Here is a 21,821-nt window from a genome sequence, read left to right as displayed (position 1 = left end):
ACTACAGTCAGACCATCAATCGATACACACAGCTCAACGCGTACCCCCTCCCCCGCATATCTGATATGGTCAATCAGATTGCACAGTACCGGGTCTTCTCGACAGTGGACCTGAAATCTGCCTACCACCAGCTCCCCATTCGTAAGGCGGACTGCCAGTACACCGCATTTGAAGCGGACAGCTGCTTTTACCATTTCCTTAGGGTTCCCTTCGGCGTCACTAACTGGGTCTCGGTCTTCCAACAGGAGATGGAACGAATGGCTGACCGGTACGGACTGCGGGCCACTTTCCCGTACCTGGACAACGCGACCATCTGCGGCCACGACCAGAAGGACCACGACGTTAACCTTTCCAAATTTCTCCACACTGCCAAACTCCTCAACCTAACGGACAACAAGGAGAAGTGCGTGTTCAGTACCAACCACTGAGCCATCCTCGGTTATGTGGTGTAAAATGAAGTTCTAGGGCCTGACCCTGATTGCGTGCAAACCCTCATGGCACACCTCCTCCCCCACTGCCCCAAGGCCCTCAAACGATGCCTGGCGTTCTTCTCGTACTACGCCCAGTGGGTTCCGAACTATGCTGACAAGGCCCGCCCACTCATTCAATCCACCGTCTTCCCATTGATGGCCGAGGCTCACCAGGCCTTCAACATGACGATCTCTGTCACCCAGGGGACACCCGTATCAAGGCCGACATCGCCAAGGCCGCGATGCACGCGGTCGATGAGTCGCTCCCCTTTCAAGTCGAGAGCGATGCATCAGATGTCCCTCTGGTCGCCACCCTCAACCAGGCAGACAGGCCTCTGGCATTCTTTACCCGCACCCTCCATGCCTCCGAAATTCGGCACTCCTCCGTCGTAGAGGAGCCCCAGGTCATCGTAGAAGCTGTGCGACATTGGCCAGCAGGAGATTCACTCTCCTCACTGACCAACAGTCGGTTGCCTTCATGTTTAACAACACACAGCGGGGTAAGATCAAAACGATAAGATCTTGAGGTGGAGGATCGAGCTCTCCACCTACAATTACGAGATTTTGTATCGCCCCGGTAAGCTCAACGAACCCCCCCACCCGATGCCCTATCCCGAGGTCCATGTGCCAGCGCACAAGTAGACCGACTCCGCACCCTGCACGACGATCTCTGTCACCCAGAGGTCACCTGCCTTTATCACTTCATAAAGGCCTGCAATCTGCCCTACTCCATCGAGGGAGTCAGGGCTGTCACCAGAGTCTGCCAGGTCTGCACAGAGTGTAAACCGCACTTCTACCGGCCAGACCATGCGTGCCTGGTGAAGGCCTCCCGTCCCTTTGAGCGCCCCACCACCGACCGCAACACGTATTTTCTCAATGTGGTTGACGAGTACTCGAGATTCCCCTTCGCCATGCCCTGACATGACATCTGCCACCGTCATCAAAGCCCTTAACACCCATCTTCGCTCTGTTCGGTTTCCCCGCCTACGTCCACAGCGACCGGGGATCCCCATTCATGAGCGAATGAGCTGTGCCAGTACCTGCTCAACAGGGGCATTGCCTCGAGCAGGATGACCAGCTACAACCCCAGGTTCAGGGCGACCTTCACCTTGACCGCCACTGCGAGAGGGTACCCCTCGCACTGTTCCCCTGTTCTTGGAGGACATGCCGGTTTGGCAGGTCCTCGAATGATAGGTCCTTTGCACCTCATCCTCGGCCTGTTGGGCAGCCGGCTCTCCATCTTCACTGATTGCCTCCTGTATCTCTGGGGCGGGCTCCCTTGTTGGAGCTTCCTCCTCCTCGAGCAACTCCAGCTCGTACAGCTGCAGTACATCCCCCAGAGCTGTGGGGATGAGGAAGAAGGCCACCATTTATGACTGTGTTTTGGGTTCAGCGGGTGAAAGGTAGGAATGTGAGCATGGTGCATACCCCTTTGCCCAACCAGGTCCAACGGGCTACAAGGTGTCCCTGGTTGGTACTGTGGACTCTGCCCCCACATGTTCCCCCTCCCCTTCCACATCTCTGCATCCTTGGCCCCGTCGGTGTCTGGGGGCCTCTGGCCTGGTGCCCATCCCTGCTGTCAGGGGTACTGTCAGCTGGCACTGCCGAAGCCAGCAGTATTTCCCCCCCCCCCCCCCTGTACGTGCAGAATGAAATGCATTGATGAATATGCCGTGGCATCAAAGAATTACGATTTTGTGTGAAACCATGATTTCGGTGTCAAAACCGATTCTCCGCCCAGTCGCGTTTTCCAACTCCGGTGTCAACCAACGGAGATTCCCGCCCAGTGAAAGGCTTGTATCTTCTGACCTTCTCGAGGTACGTTGGTCGGACTGCCATAACGGGGTGGTGCTAGATTGGAGAGTGTTCAATTTGACACAATTATTCAAAAAATGGTAAAAATAAACGCAGAGCAGTTAGTTTAAGATCAATGTGGCAATGATTCAGTCAGAAATAAAATAAATAACAGTCACTTGGAAACAATTGAGTTAAGGAGACCAGCACAGATTTGTCAAGGTAGGTTGTATTTGCATAGAACATATAACAGAATAGTACAGCACGGTACAGGCCCTTCGGCCCACGATGTTGTGCCAACCATTTATCCTAACCTGCACCCCTTCAATTTACTGCTGTCCATGTGCCTGTCCAAGAGTCGCTTAAATGTCCCTAATGACTCTGATAACTCTGACTCCACCACCTCTGTGTAAAGAACCTACCTCTGACATCCCCCCTATACCTTCCTCCAATCACCTGAAAATTAAGTCCACTCGTGACAGCCATTTCCGCCCTGGGAGAAGCCTCTGGCTATCCCACTCTATCCATGCCTCTCATCACCATGTACACCTCTATCAAGTCACCTGTCTTCCTTCTTCGCTCCAGTGAGAAAAGCCCGAGCTCCCTCAACCTTTCCTCATAAGACATGCCCTCCAATCCAGGCAGCATCCTTGTAAATCTCCTCTGTACCCTCTCCAAAGCATCCACACCTTTCCTATAATGAAGCGACCAGAACTGGACACAATATTGCAAGTGTGGTCTAACTGGAGTTTTATAAAGCTGCAGCAACCTTGAGGCTCTTAAACTGAATGGACCAGACGCCTTCTTAACAACCCTATCAACCTGGGTGGTAACTTTGAGGGATCTATGTACGTGGACCCCAAGATCCCTCTGTTCCTCCACACTTCCAAGAATCCTTCCTTTAACCCTGTATTCAGCATTTAAATTCGACCTTCCAAAATGAATCACTTTACATTTATCAAGGTTGAACTTCATCTGCCACTTCTCAGCCCAGCTCTGCATCCTGTCAATGTCCTGTTGTAACCTGCAACAACCCTCAACACTATCTACAACTCCACCAACCTTTGTTTCATCAGCAAATTTACTAACCCACCCTTCCACTTCCTCATCCAAGTCATTTATAAAAACCACAAAGAGCAGAGGTCCCATAACATAGAAGATAGGAGCAGGAGGAGGCCTTTTGGCCCTTTGAGCCTGCTCCGCCATTCATTCAAGGCTGATCATCCAACTCACTGCGGGACATCACTGTTCCTGCACGACACCACTGGTCACCGACCACCAGGCGGAATACTTTCCATCCACTACCACTCGCTGTCTTCTTTCCGCCAGCTACTTCTGTATCCAGACAGCCAAATCTCCCTTATCCCATGCCCTCTAACTTTCTGAATGAGCCTACGATGGGGAACCGTATCAAATGCCTTACTGAAATCCATATACACCACATCCACTGCCCATCATCAAAGTGCCTTGTCACATCCTCAAAGAATTTAATGAAATGAAAACCGCTTATTGTCACGAGTAGGCTTCAATGAAGTTACTGTGAAAAGCCGCTAGTCGCCACATTCTGGCGAGGCTGGTACGGGAATCGAACCGTGCTGCTGGCCTGCTTGGTCTGCTTTAAAAGCCAGCGATTAGCCCAGTGAGCTAAACCAGCCCCGGTTTAATGAGGCTTGTGAGGCATGACCTGCCCCTCACAAAGCCATGCTGACTATCTTTAATCAAACTATGTTTTTCTAAATAATCAGAAATCCTATCTCTCAGAATCCTTTCCAATATTTTGCTCACCATAGACGTAAGACTGACTGGTCTGTAATTCCCAGAGATTTGCCTATTCCCTTTCTTGAACAAGGGAATAACATTCGTCTCCCTCCAATCATCCGGTACTACTCCAGTGGAAGCGAGTACGCAAAGATCATCGCCAACAGCGCAGCAATCTCCTTCGCTTCCCGTAGTAACCTTGAGTATACCCCATCAGGCCCAGGGGACTTATCTATCCTGATGTTTTTCAAAATTTCCAGCATATCCTGCTTCCCAATATCAACCTGTTCGAGTCTATTAACCTGTTTCACGCTGTTCTCATGAGCAACAAGGTCCCTCTCTCTAGTGAATACTGAAGCAAAATATTTATTTAGGGCCTCCCCTATCTCTTCAAACTCAAGTCACAAGTTCAGAAGTCTGAGAACACGGACGAACAGACTCAAAAACAGCTTCTTCCCCACTGTTACCAGACTCCTAAATGACCCTTTTATGGACTGACCTCATTAACACTACATCCTGTATGCTTCATCCGATGCCAATGCTTATGTAGTTACATTGTATATCTTGTGTTGCCCTATTATGTATTCTCATGTATTTTCTTGAATTCTGTTCAATTCTCTTTTCTTCCCATGTACTGAATGATCTGTTGAGCTGCTTGCAGAAAAATACTTTTCACTGTACCTCGGTACACGTGACAATAAACAAATCCAATCCAATCCAATCCAAGTTCCCTCCACTATCCCTCATCGGCCCTACTCACTCAGATCATCCTCTAGTTATCACATAGAATGCCTTGGGGTTTTCCCTAATCTTTTCCATCAGGGCTTTTTCAAGCCCCGTTCTAGCTCTCCTAAGTCCATTTTTGAGTTCCTTCCTGGCTACCTTGTAACTTTCTAGAGCTGTGCCAGATCCTTGCTTCCTCAACCTTACGCGTAAGCTTCCTTCTTCCTGTTGACTAGAAGCTCCACTCTTGTCATCCAAGGCTCCTTCACCTTACCATTCCTTCCTCGTCTTAGTGGGACAAAACTATCCACTCGCAGCAAGTGCTCCTTAAACAATCCCCACATTACTGTTGTGCATTTCCCCAAGAACAATTGTTCGCACTTTATGCTCCTCAGCTCCTGTGAAATTTCCCCTCCCCCAATTAAATACCTTCCCATACTGTCTGTTCATATCCCTCTCCGTGACTATGTTAAAGGTCAAGGAGTTGAGGTCACTGTCACCAAAATGCTCTCCCACCGAGACATCTGACACCTGGCCGGTTCGTTGCCAACCAATATGCCCCCCCCCCCCCCCCCCCCCCCAGTCGGCCTATCTACATATTGAGTCAGGAATCCTTCCTGTACACACGTGACAAAATCTGCTCCATCCAAACCATTTGCAGTAGGGAGGTTCCAGTCGATATTCGGGAAGTTGAAGTCACCCATGACAACAACTCTGTTACTTCTGTACCTTTCTAAGATCTGCCGCCCAATTTGTTCCTCCATCTCTCTGCTGCTATTGGGGAGTCTATAGAAAACTCTCAATGAAGTGTTTCTTGTTTGTGACTTCTTGTTTCTGACTTCCAACCAGACTGACTCAGTAGACAAACGCTCATCGACTACCTCCTTTTCTGCAGCTGTAATGCACTCCCTAATTAACAGTGCCACTCCCCTCCTCTTTTACCTCCCTCCCTATTCTTCTAAAAACATCTAAACCCCGGAACATCTCACAACCATTCCTGTCCCAGTAAAATCCATTTGACTGAACTAATTGAATGTTTTTATCAACTAATAGAGAAGAAAAATAGAAACATAGAAAATAGGTGCAGGAGTAGACCATTGGCCCTTCGAACCTGCACCACCTTTCAATATGATCATGGCTGATCATGCAAATTCAGTATCCAACTCCCGCTTTCTCTCCATGCCCGTTGATCCTTTTAGCCACAAGGGCCATGTCCAGCTCCCTGTTGAATATATCCAACAAACTTGCCCGAACAGCTTTTGTGGTACAGAATTCCACAAGTGCACAACTCTCTGAGAGAAGAGGTTCTTTCTCATCTTAGTCCTGAATGGCTTACCCCTTGTTCTTAGGCTGTGACCCCCAGTTCTGGATGCCTCCAACATCGGGAACATTCTTCCCGCATGTTGACTGTCCAGCCCCATCAGGATTTTGTTTATTTCAATGAGATCCCCTTTCATTCTTTTAAACTTCAGTGAGTATGAGCACAGTCGATCCAGTCTTCATATGTCAGCCCTGCTATCCCAGGAATTAGTCTGGTGAACCTTCGCTGGATACCCTCAATAGCAAAGATATCCTTCCTCAGCATGGGCAGCACGGTAGCATGGTGGTTAGCATAAATGCTTCACAGCTCCAGGGTTCCAGGTTTGATTCCTGGCTGGGTCACTGTCTGTGTGGAGTCTGCACGTCCTCTCCGTGTGTGCGTGGGTTTCCTCCGGGTGGATTGGCCATGATAAAGTGCCCTTAGTGTCCAAAAAGGTTAGGTGGGGTTACTGGGTTACGGGGATAGGGTGATCATGGCTCGGCACAACATTGAGGGCCGAAGGGCCTGTTCTGTGCTGTACTGTTCTACGTTCTATAATTCCCCATTTTCTCTCTCGCTCCTTTTTTAAAACATGGGAACTCTTCCAGAGTCTTTAGAATGCTGTAAAATTTCTAGGGACACAGGGATGAAGAGCATCAGGCCCTGGGAATTTATCGGGTTTTAATCCAATCAATTTTCCTAATCTGACTAATAAGGATTTCCTTCAGTTCTTCCTTCATGCAACACCGTCTGTCCCCTAGTATTTACGGAAGGTTATATGTATCCTCCTGAGTGAAAATATCCAAAGTAATGTTCAACTGGTCTGCATTCTCTTGGTTGCCCATTATGAATTCACCTGATTCTAACTGTAAGCGACCTACATTTATCATAGATTATCATAGAATTTACAGTACAGAAGGAGGCCATTCGGCTCATCGAGTCTGCACCGGCTCTTGGAAAGAGCAACCGACCCAAGCCCACACCTCCACCCTATCCCCATAACCCAGGAACACCACCCAACACTAAGGGCAATTTTGGACACTAAGGGCAATTTATCATGGCCAATTCACCTAACCTGCACATCTTTGGACTGTGGGAGGAAACCGGAGCACCCGGAGGAAACCCACACACACGGGGAGAATGTGCAGACTCCGCACAGACAGTGACCCAGCCGGGAATCGAACCTGGGACACTGGAGCTGTGAAGCAATTGTGCTAACCACTATGCTACCATGCTGCCCCTTTTGTCTTCCCCAGTCTTTTTCTCTTCACATATCTGTAGAAGCTTTTGCAGTCAGTATTTACGTTTTCTGCAAGCTTACATTCGTATTCTATTTTCCTCTTCCGAATTAAACCCTTTGTTTCCCTCTGCTGAATTTTAAATTTCTCCCAGTCCTCAGGCTTGCTGCTTTTTCTGGCCAATTTATATGCCTCCTCTTTGACTTTAACACTATCCCTGATTTCCCTTGTTAGCCATGGTTGAGCCACCTTCCCCTTTTTACTCTTGAACCAGACAGGAATGTACAGTTGTTGAAGTTCATTCATGAATTATTTAAATGTCCGCCATTGCCTGTTCACCGTCAGCCCCTTTGCCAGCTTATCCTAGCCAACGCACGTCTCATATCATCAAAGTTCGCATTTTTTAGTTCAGGGCACTAATCTCAGACTTAATTGGTCAATCTTCCCCAAAGGATCTCGTACCACAATGTTCCTAATTATTCCTCTCTCATTGCACAATACCCAGTCTTGGATGGCCTGCTTGCTAGTTGGTTCCTAGACATATTGATGGAGAAAACCATCCCTTATACATTCCAGAAAATCTTCCTGCATTGCATTGCTACCAGTTTGATCAGCCCAATCAATATCAGATGCCATCCCCAACCTCACAACTGCTGTTTGGTGGTCTGACACAACTCCCACTTAACGTTTTTGCCCTTTGGTGTTCCACAACTCCACCCATACATATTCTTTATCTCCTCTTTAACCAGCAACCCTACCCCACCTCCCTTTCCTTCCTTCTATCTTTCCTGAATATTGAATACCCCTGAATGTTAAGTTCTCATCCTTGGTCACCGTGGAACTAGGTCTCCATGATCCCAATTACATCATATCTGTTAATGATTGTCAGTGCAGTTAATTCATCAGCCTTTTTACAAATGCTCCTCGTTGAGACAAAGAGTCTTCAAGCTTATTTTTTTCAAATTTATTGCCCTTTTAGAATTATGATATAATGTGGCCCATTTTGATTTTTGTCTTTAGTTTCTCTATCTTCAACTTTTCCCTTTAATGCATTTTGGTCAATGAATGAATTGTAATGTACACGTAAATTTTGAAAATAAATGACAAAATAGAACGGGCTGGATTCTCCGCTTTATCATGTTGGAAGCGGGAATAGCAACCGGGTGGAGAAATTGAAAAATCCGTTTTGAACCCAAAGGCGATTCTAACGTTTCTTGCTGGCGGCAAAGTCAAAGTTTGCACATCGCACCGGCGGGTCCATGCAAAACTGTAATTTGCCTGGATTTTAATATCATTATCAGGTTGAACACTTCATGCTTCACCCCACCGCAATGCTCTGCCCCCCCCCTTAACAGAGGTCATACGAACGTGAATTAGTGCATCAGGACTGTTGAGGAGGAGCAAGAAGGTAAGAAAACTCTTAAAAACTCTCCGAAATTGTCAGGCTTGCTGGGGGAAGTAGCTACCCAGGCTGGGGCGAATAGTGGGGAATGACTTGGTTCCAAGTCCATGGGTGGCATGGCACAGACTGTTTTTGCTGCACTATGCGTTTTAAGTGTGCCCCTTTGGTGCTACTTACAGACCCCTGGCTGTTCACAATGTTGACTGCTCACTGTGTCCTGCAAATGTTCACAGAGTATTGAGTAATCTGGGAGCCAAACCATGACCACCCATCAGAAACCCCCAGCTACTCACCACCTCGGCTGCCCACAGAAGCCCTTCCGCCAGGTTCTCGTTTTTCAAAAGGAATGCTAATCGGCGTCAGCGTGAACGCTTGCTGGGGAAGCCGCTGAATGACAGGAGGCCGATGGATATGAGGTTGCTCTCGTCAATTGTATGGAAATGGGGTTCAAGTGGTGATAATTGGTTCTCGCCATGCTACAGCGAGATCCCAATTTTCCCTGGAAGAGTGAGCCGGTTGTATTGTAAATTGTTTGGCGTCCGGCACGGATCTCGTTTTTGGCCTCTCCTACTATTCACCGGGATAGAGGGTTTTAGAGAGAGCGCAACGAGGCCAGAGAATCATGCCGATTGAGTCTTTACCTCCCCAAAATATTGATATCCAATAATTCCATAAATTAACATATTCTGCTTTATGTCAGGTTAAATTCACAAATCTTTATAGCGCACTGCTCCAAATAAACCAATAAAACTGATAGCTCCTGATATATCTACCAGTTATGGGTTCAACCATTGTTGAAGAGTATCCATTTTATTTTGTATCTTCCAATTCTTTCTTCTAACTTATCATGAATTCCTTTCTCACAGTCAGCTTCTCATGTCAATCGGCAGTATTTGGTCTCAAGCTTCAACATCTATGCAGGTTTTTGAAGAGCAAGAATTACATGAAGCGAAGGAGGTTCAGAATTTAGAGAAGTTGGTAAGTACTCAACTGAAAACTTAAAACAACAGAAAATCCAACAAGGCATTCACTACATTTAACTATACTGTTCTGAGCTACATAGAATGAAACTGACCTGTCATCAACTCATGATTTACAATTAGGTTTCTGGTTTTTCTCAAGTTGGGGTTATTCTGCAGAATCAATTTAAACACTTGTGGATTGAATGAGGTTTTGTTGCATCAATGCACCTACTGCACTGATAATTGGATTTCTGGTACATTATTGATTTTCATGTTACTATCATCACGGGGCAGCACGGTAGCATAGTGGTTAGCATAAATGCTTCACAGCTCCAGGGTCCCAGGTTCGATTCCCGGCTGGGTCACTGTCTGTGCGGAGTCTGCACGTCCTCCCCGTGTGTGCGTGGGTTTTCTCCGGGTGCTCCGGTTTCCTCCCACAGTCCAAAGATGTGCGGGTTAGGTGGATTGGCCAGGCTAAATTGCCCATAGTGTCCTAAAAAGTAAGGTTAAGGTGGGGTTGTTGGGTTACGGGTATAGGGTGGATACGTGGGTTTGAGTAGGGTGATCATTGCTCGGCACAACATCGAGGGCTGAAGGGCCTGTTCTGTGCTGTACTGTTCTATGTTCTATGTTCTATCAATGCTTGCATTTTAAATAATCTAGTGAAATTGGGCTCAAGGCCAAACTAATTAATTTTAGAGCTGACCTCAAAATGGGTTTGCCAGCATTCTGTTCCAAAGAGATGGCAGCCTTATTAACATTTATTCAGGCCCCAATGCTAGTTGTAGGACCAGAACACAGCCTCCACCAGTGTTACTGCACGATGGTCTGGAACCTGAAAAATTGATGTTTCTTTCTCCGTTGCTGAGTATTCTAGTATTTTCTGTTTTTACTTTAGATTCTCAATATCTGCACTATTTTGTTTCTGTCCACAATAAACTGGACATGCCTGTTAATGGGTAAAATTACAGGAGGTGATCAATGAAGAGTGACATGGGACCAGTTTGTACCCTGAATGTTGAGGACATCTACTTCCAAATGAAAACAGGCATAGATAACTTAAAATATACAAAAACTGCTCAGAGTGGACAAATGCGCGCAAAGCAAAGAACAACAAAGGGTGGCAAATAGCTAGTAAGACCTATTTAAAAAAAAAAGGAATTATGAAAAGGAAATTGCAAGGGATCTCACAATCAACATACAATTATTTTAGGAAAAGAACAGACATTAGCGAACCAGTATATTTCAGTAGAGAGGAAAGATTCTAAGAGAGGGATAAACCAACCATGGCTAATCAAGGAAGTTTAGGAGAGTATTAAGTTGAAAGAAAAATCATATATGGGGGCAAATGTCAGTGGTAGCTGTAATGTTCTTGTCGGATGGCCTGATTTATATCAAAAGAACACTTGTAGCTAAAGCTATAAACAATTTATTAATATTAACTGTGGGTCAACTATATACAAAACTTCAAATTAATAACCGTATGATCATGCAACCTCTCTCTTCCAGCTCTCCAGTCAATATGAGGTCACCTGACTCTAACATTCACTTATATACTAATTAGACTCCTGATGGTCAGTTGGTGAATTACAACAGAACCATGAGCTTCTTTAATATATAAAAAGAGAGAGGTCAAAGTTCATAGGCTCCTGAGAAAATGAATCTGGGAAGATAGTTATGGGGAAAGAGGAAATGGCAGAGGACAGCCATTTGCATCAGTTTTTATGTTGGAAGAGACCTTGAAAAATACTAAGGAATGCAGGGGAGGAATTAAATACCATCACCATCACTAGAGAAGTAGTATTAGACAAACTAATGGGGTTAAAGACAGATAAGTCCCCTAGCTCTGATGGCTTACATCCAAGGATCCTAAAAGAAGCAGCGACAAAGCACGGTAGCATGGTGGTTAGCATAAATGCTTCACAGCTCCAGGGTCCCAGGTTCGATTCCTGGCTGGGTCACTGTCTGTGTGGAGTCTGCACGTCCTCCCCGTGTGTGCGTGGGTTTCCTCCGGGTGCTCCGGTTTCCTCCCACAGTCCAAAGATGTGCGGGTTAGGTGGATTGGCCATGCTAAATTGCCCGTAGTGTCCTAAAAAGTAAGGTTAAGGGGGGGTTGTTGGGTTACGGGTATAGGGTGGATACGTGGGTTTGAGTAGGGTGATCATTGCTCGGCACAACATCGAGGGCCGAAGGGCCTGTTCTGTGCTGTACTGTTCTATGTTCTAAAGATAGTGGATGCGTTTGTTGTAATTTTCGAAAGATCCTTGCCTCCCGACGATAGTCCGATACTGAAAAGGTGCGAAAAAAGCAGGGTATTTGTGATAGTGACTTTAACTTCCACCAGATTGATTGTGAATCCCTTACAACCAGGGGCTCGGATAGAGCTAATCATCTGAAGTTGTTGAATTCGATGTTGAGACCGGAAGTCAGTGTCTAACTGGAAGATGATATGTTGTTCCTCCAGTTTGAGTTGAGTTTCTGCAATGTTCCAGTGGTGCACAACGCAAACTGGAGGAACTGCAGGCGCTGCTGTAATGTTCCAGTGAAGCTCAACACAAACTGGAGGAACAACAGCTCATCTTCCCATGTTTTTCAGAATGGAGATCTGTAGCTAGTGGTGTTCCGCAGGGAATAATGCTGGGACCTATGGTGTTTGTAGCATATATAAACGATCTAGAGGATAATGTGGGTGGTCTGATGAGTAAGTTTACGGATAACATGAAGGTTAGAGGAGTTACTGATAGTGCCGAGGAGTGTTAGAGGATACAACAGGATGTTGATCGATTGGAGACTTGGGCACAGAAATGGCAGAGGGAGCTTAACCTGGGCAAATGCGAGGCGATGCCTTTTGAAGGATGAAATCTAGGTATGAATTTTCCTGTAAATGGCAGAACCCTCGGGAACATTAACATACAGAGGGATTTGGGCGTGCAGGTCCACAGTTCCCTAAAAGTGGCAACACAGGTGGCCGTACTTGCTTTCATCAGCTGGGGCATTGAGTACAGGTGTTGGGAAATCATGTTGCAACTATATAAAACCTTGGTTAGACCGCATTTGGATATTTTCTTTTTCTTTTTTTTTCTTTTTGTTTCTTTTTTCTCTCTCTTTAGGGGGGCAGTTTGGTAGCACAAGTGGATAGCACAATTGCTTCACAGCTCCAGGGTCCCAGGTTCGATTCCCAGCTTGGGTCACTGTCTATGCGGAGTCTGCATGTTCTCCCCGTGTGGGTTTCCTCCGGGTGCTCCGGTTTCCTCTCTCAGTCCAAAGAAGTGCAGGTTAGGTGGATTGGCCATGATAAATTGCCCTTAGTAACCAAAAAGATTAGGAGAGGTTATTGGGTTACGGGTATAGGGTGGAAGCAAGGGCTTAAGTGGGTCGGTGCAGACTCAATGGGCCGAATGGCCTCCTTCTGCACTGTATATTCTATGTACCCAATTAATTTTTTCCAATTAAGGGGCAATTTAACGTGGCCAATCCACCTAGCCTGCATATCTTTGGGTTGTGGGGGCGAAACCCATGCAAACATGGGGAGAATGTGCAAACTCCACACGGACAGTGACCCAGAACTGGGATCAAACCTGGGACCTCTGCGCTGTGAGGCAGCAGTGCTAACCACCGTGCCACCGTGCTGCCCTAAAGGCCGCATTTGGAGTATTGAATGCAGTTCTGGTCACCAGATTATCAGAAGGATGTGGCAGCTTTGGAGCGAGTGCAAAGAAGATTCACCAGGATGTTGCCTGGTCTCGAGAATGTTGGCTATGAGGAGACGTTGAATAAACTAGGGTTGTTCTCACTGGAAAGACAGAGGCTGAGGGGAGACCTAATAGAGGTCTACAAAATTATGAGAGGCATAGACAGGGTGGATAACGAGGCTCTTTCCAAGGGTAGAAGTGTCAATTGCAAGGGGGCACAGGTTCAAGGTGAGAGGAGGAAAGTTTAAGGGAGATGTGCGGGATGTTTTACATGCAGAGAGTGCTGGGTGCCTGGAAAGCGCTGCCAGAGAATGTGGTGGAAGCAGACACGTTAGCAACATTTAAGGGGCATCTGGATGAGTTCATGAATAGGGAGGAAATAGAGGGATATAGAGTGAGTAAGGGCAGTAATTTTTTTAGGGCATCATGATTGGCACAGGCATGGAAGGCCAAAGGGTCTGTTCCTGTGCTGTAGTTTTCTTTTGCTTTTTGTTTGTTCTTTGATTGGAAAACTGCCAATGTGGCGTCCCGATGCAAAAAGCAAGTAACAAGCTGTTTAGCCTAACATCTATTGTTGAAGAAATATTGGACTCAATTATTGAGGAAGTATTTGCAGCACATTTGGAAAATCACAATCTAATCAAGCAGAGTCATCATTAATTCATTAAAGGGAAATTGTGTTCAACTAGAGTGGATGGAGGGGAACCCGTCGATGTGTTGTAATTGAACTTCCAGAAGGAGTTCAACAAGGTTCCTAACAAAAGGTTGAGTCATAAGAGCCTCTGATGTTAGAAGTAGCATATTGACATGGATGGAGAATTGGGTAATGGCAGGAAACAGCGAGTGAGGATAAGGCATTCTTTTTCAAGTTGGCAACATGTAACCAGTGGGGTTCCATAAGGATTAGCTCTGGGACTACAACTGTTTGTAATATATATTAATGACTTGGAGGAAGGAAGCAAATGTTCTCTGAGCCAAATTTGCTGATGTCACAAAATAGGTAGAAGGGCAAGTTCCAAGAAGGATACCAACAATTGGCAAAGAGATATTGATAGGTTAAGTAAGTGGGCAAAAAAGTTAGCAAATGGAGCCTAATGTAGGAAAATATGGGGCACGATTCTCCAATGTCGCGCCGCATCGCGAAAGCCGTCGTGAACTCGGTCGAGTTCAACGAAGGCACGAAACGGCCTCGATCGCGACCTATTCTGGCCCCGGGAATGGGCTAGCATCGGGGTCGCGAGGAACACGGGGGTGTGACGTCGAAAGCCCGTCGTCGGCGCGCGACGCCCGAATGACACCACTCCGCGTTGTAGAAGGGCGCGATCCACGGAAACAAAGGAGGGAGGGAAATGTCGGAGCCACGGACGGCCGCCCCGAGGTTCCCGAGGACCTGGAGACCCCCCTCGATGAGGTGGAGCAGCGCAGGGGCATCCTCTGCCCAAGACGAGGGCATCGCCACCCTTCCAGCGTCGTGCGACGGGCCTGGTGTGAGGCGGGCACGGCAGTGAGTGCTGTGAGGCAGACCCCTCGGTCTGGGGAGCAGTGCTGCAAGAAGCTCCACGACCTCACCAGGGCTGCCAGGGTAAGTGCCATGAGGGTGCCCCCGGGTCACAACCATCGGGGGGGATGAGCATAATGTAGGAAAATATGGGGCACGATTCCCCCCCCATGTCCCTCATCACCTGCCCCCCCCCACCACAAGGTGGAGGGGGGGGGGGGCGGAGGGGTGGGGGGCGACAGTGAGTGGAGGGTGGTTAACAAAGTTGTCACAGACCCACATGAGCTCTGCAACCCCCTGGAGAGATGCAATGGTGTGGCTACAACTTTCCCCCCAATCAGTGCCAATATCTGAACGCCCTGATGTTCCCTGCCGAATTGTGATGCTGTATCTATGCCCCCCCCCCCTCCCCCCCAAACAGGACAAGACTGCTCACAACAGCCGGGAGTGCAACAGAACCGGAGGGGGTTCACCCGTTATGCACCCCCTGACAGTGTTCGAGCAGAGGGCACTGGATCTTGCTGGGGATCTGCCACCCGGGAGGTTGCGCAATGCGAGGTTGGAGGTGCAGAACCAAGTGAGACATCCCTGCATGACAACCCCACCCCCCCAAGCCCATCCTTTGTTCCCTCACACTCTACCCACTGGACCCCCCCCCCCCCCCCATCCTCCGTCCCCTCACACTCTACCACTGGACCCCCCGTCCTCTGTCCCCTCACACTCCACCCACTGGACCCCCCCATTCTCTGTCCCCTCGCACTCTATCCACTGGACCCCCCCCATCCTCAGACCCCTCACACTCTACCCACTGGAACCCCCCATCCCCTGTCCCCTCACACTCCGCGCACTGGACACCCCATCCTCTGTCCCCTCACACTCTGCCCATTGGACCCCCCCATCCTCTGTCCCCTCACACTCTACCCACTGGACCCCCTATCCTCTGTCCCCTCACACTCTGCCCACTGGACGCCCGGCCGAGTGTGTCTAACTAACCCCGTATCATTCTGTTCCCTAGGGCCAGCTGACGAACGTCCAGGGCCGTCTGGTGACACACACAGGCGACCACCGAGGGTCGCACGCCAGAGGGTGGCAGGAGGTCGGCCAGGAGTGCCATCCTCCAAATCCGGGACTCGCGAGCGGGACGTACAGACGACGGACAGTGACGACTTTCATGGCTGTGTGTTGCCCGAAGGTCGGGCCGTGAGACAGGACAGGACGGGGTCAGTGGACCCAGATGCACAGAGGATGGCGACGCAGTCAACGGACTCACCTGACGCTGAACCGTACATGGGCCGCGTCCGCCCTGCGCTGGGACATGACTGGGACCAGGGCACTCCTGAATTTCTGACGGACGAGGATCTAGAGCTTGCGGCACTGCTGTCTCACACACCATCCACCATCCCAGAGACACACACCTCGGTTGGGCAATTAAGTGATGAGGCTCCTGGGTCTGGTGTGCACCACACAGCTGAGCTAGTACAGCAGGTGGAGGTCGGAGCAGCGGAGGGGCTGGACGGTCGGAGGGCAGCATCCAGCTGGCTCCCAGACGTTTCCCGGGTTCCTGGATTTACTCGACCCACCTGGACAGCCGATGCATTTTGAAACCCAGGGACACAATGATGGCATGAGGGCCATCTTCCAGCAGCTGCAGACGCAGTTAGAGGAGTCAAACCGCGGAGCGGTCAAACCAGGAGCAGGGAGTGGTGCCGCTCATGGCAGCCACCCAGGCCGACACCGCACGAGTGGCGTCCGCGGTCGAGGCAATGGGTGAAACGGTATCGGCCATGGGTCAGGTTATGCAAGGCGTTGGGCTTCATGTGCACGCGTCATCCATGACCCTGGAGAGGGCTGCCCTCTCACAGGCAGAAATGCGCCAGAGCCAACATGACATTGCCGGCGCGCTACGGGCCCTGGCCAAGTCTCACCAGGCCATGGCACAGTCACAACAGGCCATGGCACAGTCCCAGCAGTCAGTCACGGAGAGCATTGACCGCCTGACGCACGTGCCGGATGGCGTCGCACACTTACAGGTTGAGGTTGCACAGTCCCTGGCGGGAATTTCTCACTCCCTGGACTCCGTCTCTGCGAACCTTCGGACCCTGGTCGATACCGTTGCAGGCCTCCAGGACTGGCAGCAGCAGGTGTCGGTGGGGCGATGGGGCACCTCCCTGCTCGCACCTCCGTCCCACAGTGAGGCCCGGGGGCCACCGGGCTCCCCGAGGGAGGAGGTGGTTCTTGTTAGGCCTTTCCTGTTAACGCCATCACGGGACGTCCCTGAACGCTCGGCCTCCCCCACCCGTCCCATCCCTGGTGCATCGGGTGGGCAGCGGGCAGAGCAGGATGGCACCACGTCATCCGAAACGCCCGCGGAGCATCCTGGCCCATCAAGGCCGGGTCGCCCCAGGAAACGAGTGCCGACGGGGAGACATGTCGCAGGGCGTGATTCTCAGCAGTCCTCCTCCACTCCTGCTGTACCATCTGGGGATTCACTTAGACGGAGTGGTTGGGCAATGAAGAGGGACACACAGAGTAAGTTGGCACGGGTGAAGGGCACAGTTGAGTTGTAGGGGCTAGGGCATCTGTACATAATATTCACCATTAAACCCACTGTTGCAACTACAAAGGAACTTTGACCTGCTCTCCACCAGGAAAACAGTGCACCAACTCCGCCAGGCACGCGGGACCCTGTACGAACACGGAGACCAGCTGAGAAAGCAGGCAGCCACCAGAGAAATTGCGCAAATCAGGGGTACCAGAGGCACGTTGGAAACAGAACCAGAGAGGATTAACAAAACCTTCAAGGCCTTCTACCAAGACCTGTACACCTCAGAGCCCCCAACGGGGAAGGCTGGGAGGAACCGGTTCCTTGATGGACTGGACATACCAGTCGTGGGAGAGGGCAGAAAACGGGACCTGGAAGCACCACTAGCACTGGGAGAGATCATGGACAGCATTAGTTCCATGCAGACGGGGAAGGCGGCGGGACCGGACGGATTCCCGGCGGACTTCTACAAAAAATTCACGACAGCGCTGGCCCCGCACCTGCGGGAGATGTTCACAGACTCGCTAACTAGGGGCACACTGCCACCCACGTTAGCACAGGCCTCAATCTCGCTGATACCTAAGAAAGACAAAGACCCAACGGAATGTGGGTCATACAGACCCATATCTCTGCTGAACGGAGACGCCAAAATACTGGCCAAAATCCTAGCCAAAAGGCGAGAAGACTGTGTACCTGAGGTGGTCACAGAGGACCAGACGGGCTTCGTCAAAGGTAGACAGCTTACCTCGAACATCAGGCGCCTGCTGAACGTGATAATGACCCCCTCCGGGGAGAGAACACAAGAGGCGATCATCTCCCTGGATGCAGAAAAGGCCTTCGACAGAGTCGAATGGAAATACCTCATAGAGGTACTGGAGCGGTTCGGGCTTGGAACACGGTTCACCGCTTGGGTAAAGCTCCTGTACAACGCCCCCATGGCGAGTGTACGGACCAACAATACCAACTCCCAATACTTCCAGCTGCACAGGGGCACCAGACAAGGATGCCCACTGTCCCCGCTGCTGTTCGCACTAGCAATCGAACCGCTAGCAATCGCGCTCAGGGTAGCAAAAAATTGGAGGGGGATCTGAAGGGGAGGCAGAGAGCACAGAGTCTCACTCTATGCAGATGATCTGCTCCTCTACATCTTGGACCCACAAAGCAGCATGGACGGAATCATTGCGCTCCTGAAAGAGTTTGGAGCCTTCTCGGGCTACACACTCAACATGAGAAAAAGCGAGATCTTCCCCGTACACCCGCATGGGGGGGGGCAGCACTAAAGGGGCTGCCGTTCAAACAAGCCCGACACAAATTCCGCTACCTGGGGATCCAAATAGCCCATGACTGGAAAGGGATCCACAAATGGAACCTCACCAGCCTGACGGAGGAAGTAAAAAAGGACCTGCAAAGATGGAACACACTCCCGCTCTCCCTCGCGGGGAGAGCCCAGACGATCAAAATGAACGTACTGCCCAGGTTCCTCTTCCTGTTTAGATCCATTCTGATCTACATCGCCAAGGCCTTTTTCAAAGTGCTGGACAAACTTACCATGGCGTTCGTATGGGGGGGGTAAAAATGCTAGGATCCCAAAGAAGGTCCTACAAAAAACAAAATCCAGCTAGCCCTCCTGAATCTACAATTCTACCACTGAGCGGCAACAGCCGAGCGAGTAAGGGGATGGATCCAGGAGCCAGAAGCCGAGTGGGTGCGTGCGGAGGAGGCCTCTTGCATGGGGACCTCCCTCCGGGCCATCGCCACGGCAGCACTCCCATCCCCACCCAAAAAACACTCCAGCAGCCCAGTGGTGACAGCCACCCTCCAATCCTGGAACCAACTGCGGCAGCAGTTTGGCCTGACCAAAATGTTGGACAAGGCTCCCATCTGCAACAACCATAGGTTCACACCAGCACTGACTGACGCCACCTTCAAAAGGTGGAGGCAGGATGGGGGGACACTGGCAGTCAGGGACCTATACACGGACGACAGGATCGCAACACTGGACGAACTGACAGAGAAATTTCGGCTAGCCGGGGGGAACGAGCTACGGTACCTGCAGCTCAAAAACTTCTTACGAAAGGAGACAAGGACGTACCCACAACCGCCACGACAGACACTACTGGAAGACCTACTGGACGCAAGTATCCTAGAGAAGGGGAACTGTAGCGACATGTATGACCGACTGGTAGAAAGGGACGACACCGTACTGGACGCAACAAGAATGAAATGGGAGGGCGACCTGGGGATTGAGATAGGGTGGGGACTCTGGAGCGAAGCACTGCACAGGGTCAACTCCACCTCCACGTGCGCAAGGCTCAGCCTGACGCAATTAAAAGTGGTACATAGAGCCCACTTAACAAGAAACCGTATGAGTAGGTTCTTCCCGGAGGCGGAGGACAGATGTGAACGGTGCCAAAGAGGGCCGGCCAACCACGCCCACATGTTCTGGTCTTGCCCCAGACTTGTGGAGTACTGGACAGCCTTCTTCGAGGCTATGTCCAAAGTGGTGGGGGTGAGGGTGGAGCCATGCCCGATAGTGGCGGTCTTCGGGGTTTCAGACCAGCCAGATCTATTCCTGGGGAGGAGGGCGGACGCCCTTGCCTTTGCCTCCCTGATCGCCCGCCGTAGAATCCTGTTTGGCTGGCGGTCAGCAGCACCGCCCAGAGCTGCAGACTGGCTGTCCGACCTCTCGGAATCTCTCCAAATGGAGAAAATCAAATTCGCCATCCGAGGGTCGGACGACGGCTTCCACAGAACGTGGGAGCCATTCATGCAATTGTTCCGGGACCTGTTTGTGGCCAACGTACAAGAGGAAGATTAGTCGGGTGGCCAAGAATCGGGAAAATGGACGGGAATCGGGGGAAGGTAGCCCGGGGGGGGGGGGGGGGGGGCTACGGGTTCATTATGGGGGTTTGATGGCTAGCTGAGGCCCAAAACCAAACTGTAAATAAATGCCTATAAACATGTGCCTCGGCCATATTGGGGAATGTAAAATATGTATGCTGGCTGAAGGGGGTGGCCACAGTTGTTATAATGAAGATGCTTACCTGTAAATATACATGTTAATTTTTGCGTATTTATTCTTTTTTTTTCTTCTTCTTTTTCTCTCTCCAATAATTTGTAATTTGTTGGATATAAAATATGAAAACTCAATAAAAAACATTTATAAAAAAAAAACACTGTTGCACCTCACTTGTAAGACTGTGATTTTTCCGTTGCCACGGGAATCGTGATGGTGACTGAGTGTCGCCGGGGTTGACGAGCGGTGAAACTTCGGTGCCGGGTGTGCAGTCCCTTCCGCCCCCCCCCCCCCCCCCCCCTTGCAGTCGGACACCGTGGTCCTCGGCACTCCGACGCCAGCTACGCCACGCGGGCACATGATGGAGTGTCCCTGGCAAACTCACCGACCACCGAGATGGATGGTTCAGCTATTGCCATGAGTCAGACTTTGTCTAACGATTCTGAGCTCACAGCTCATCGCAGATCGGGTTGTCATCATTCAACATGGCACTGATCACACCTGCTGACACAGCCATCAATGTCATGCCATACCGTTTTGCCGCAGTGGTAAGGGTGATCTTAAAGTGGAGCAGTGTACACGGGGGGGGGGGGGGGAGTTGTTTGCTGTCCGTCTGCACGACTGGCGCTGCAGGTGGTAGTGTTCAGCGATGCCGTCGCACGCGATGCGTGAATCTTGCCACCAACGCGTCACGTGCCCGCTGTCCTCGCCAGTGCTGTCGTGCAGCCTCCTGGACATTACCAGCACCCGGGTCGTGCCTGTGTGCTGCGCCCGAAGCACCACCAACCTCCTCCTCCTCCGTGTTGGCACCACTGCCAGTGGCTTCTCCCTCCGACTCCTCCACCAGGGCATCTCCCCTCTGCATTGCGATGTGCAGCGCACAGCAGACCACAACAATGTGAGCGACCCTCTCGGGCTGGTACTGCAGGGCCCCTCCGGAGCGGTCCAGGCACCTGAATCTCATTTTCAGCAGACCAAAGCAGCGCTCCACCACACCCCTGGTTGCTGCATGGGCCTCATTGTAAAGGGTCTCCGCATTGGTCTGAGGCCTCCGTATGGGCGTCATCAGCCAAGACCTCAGTGGATAACCCCTGTCGCCCAGCAACCAGCCCCTCAGCCAGGGGGCCCGTCCCTCAAACATAGCAGGGATGAATGACTGCGCAAGAATGTACGCATCATGCACACTCCCTGGGAAACCTGTGCACACGTGCATGATCATGGGGGTCATATGGGGGTCACATACCACCTGGATGTTCATGGAGTATGTCCCCTTCCTGTTAGTGAACACTTCCCTGTTGCCTGCAGGCGGGCGCATGGGGACGTGAACACCATCAATCACTCCCTGGAACATCGGTATCCCGGCCACGTTGGCAAATCCACGGGCTCGTGCTTCTTGATTTGCTCGGTCCTCGGGGAAGGTTATGTA

The 21,821-nt window shown here is 50.4% G+C and overlaps 1 protein-coding gene across 1 annotated transcript in view; it reads left to right on the top strand.

Annotated features, from left to right (window-relative positions):
- The window catches only part of LOC119972149 (regulator of G-protein signaling 22-like), an 810,134-nt gene that overhangs the window by 338,894 nt on the left and 449,419 nt on the right, over positions 1 to 21,821 (top strand). The window contains exon 12 of the mRNA XM_038808479.1: positions 9,552 to 9,663. Coding sequence (XP_038664407.1) covers positions 9,552 to 9,663 — 112 coding nt within the window. The remainder of the gene's footprint in view (positions 1 to 9,551; positions 9,664 to 21,821) is intronic.

The sequence above is a fragment of the Scyliorhinus canicula genome, chromosome 10 (assembly GCF_902713615.1).
Source record: "Scyliorhinus canicula chromosome 10, sScyCan1.1, whole genome shotgun sequence".
NCBI lineage: Eukaryota > Metazoa > Chordata > Chondrichthyes > Carcharhiniformes > Scyliorhinidae > Scyliorhinus > Scyliorhinus canicula.
This window is presented reverse-complemented; position numbering and strand designations above follow the sequence as displayed.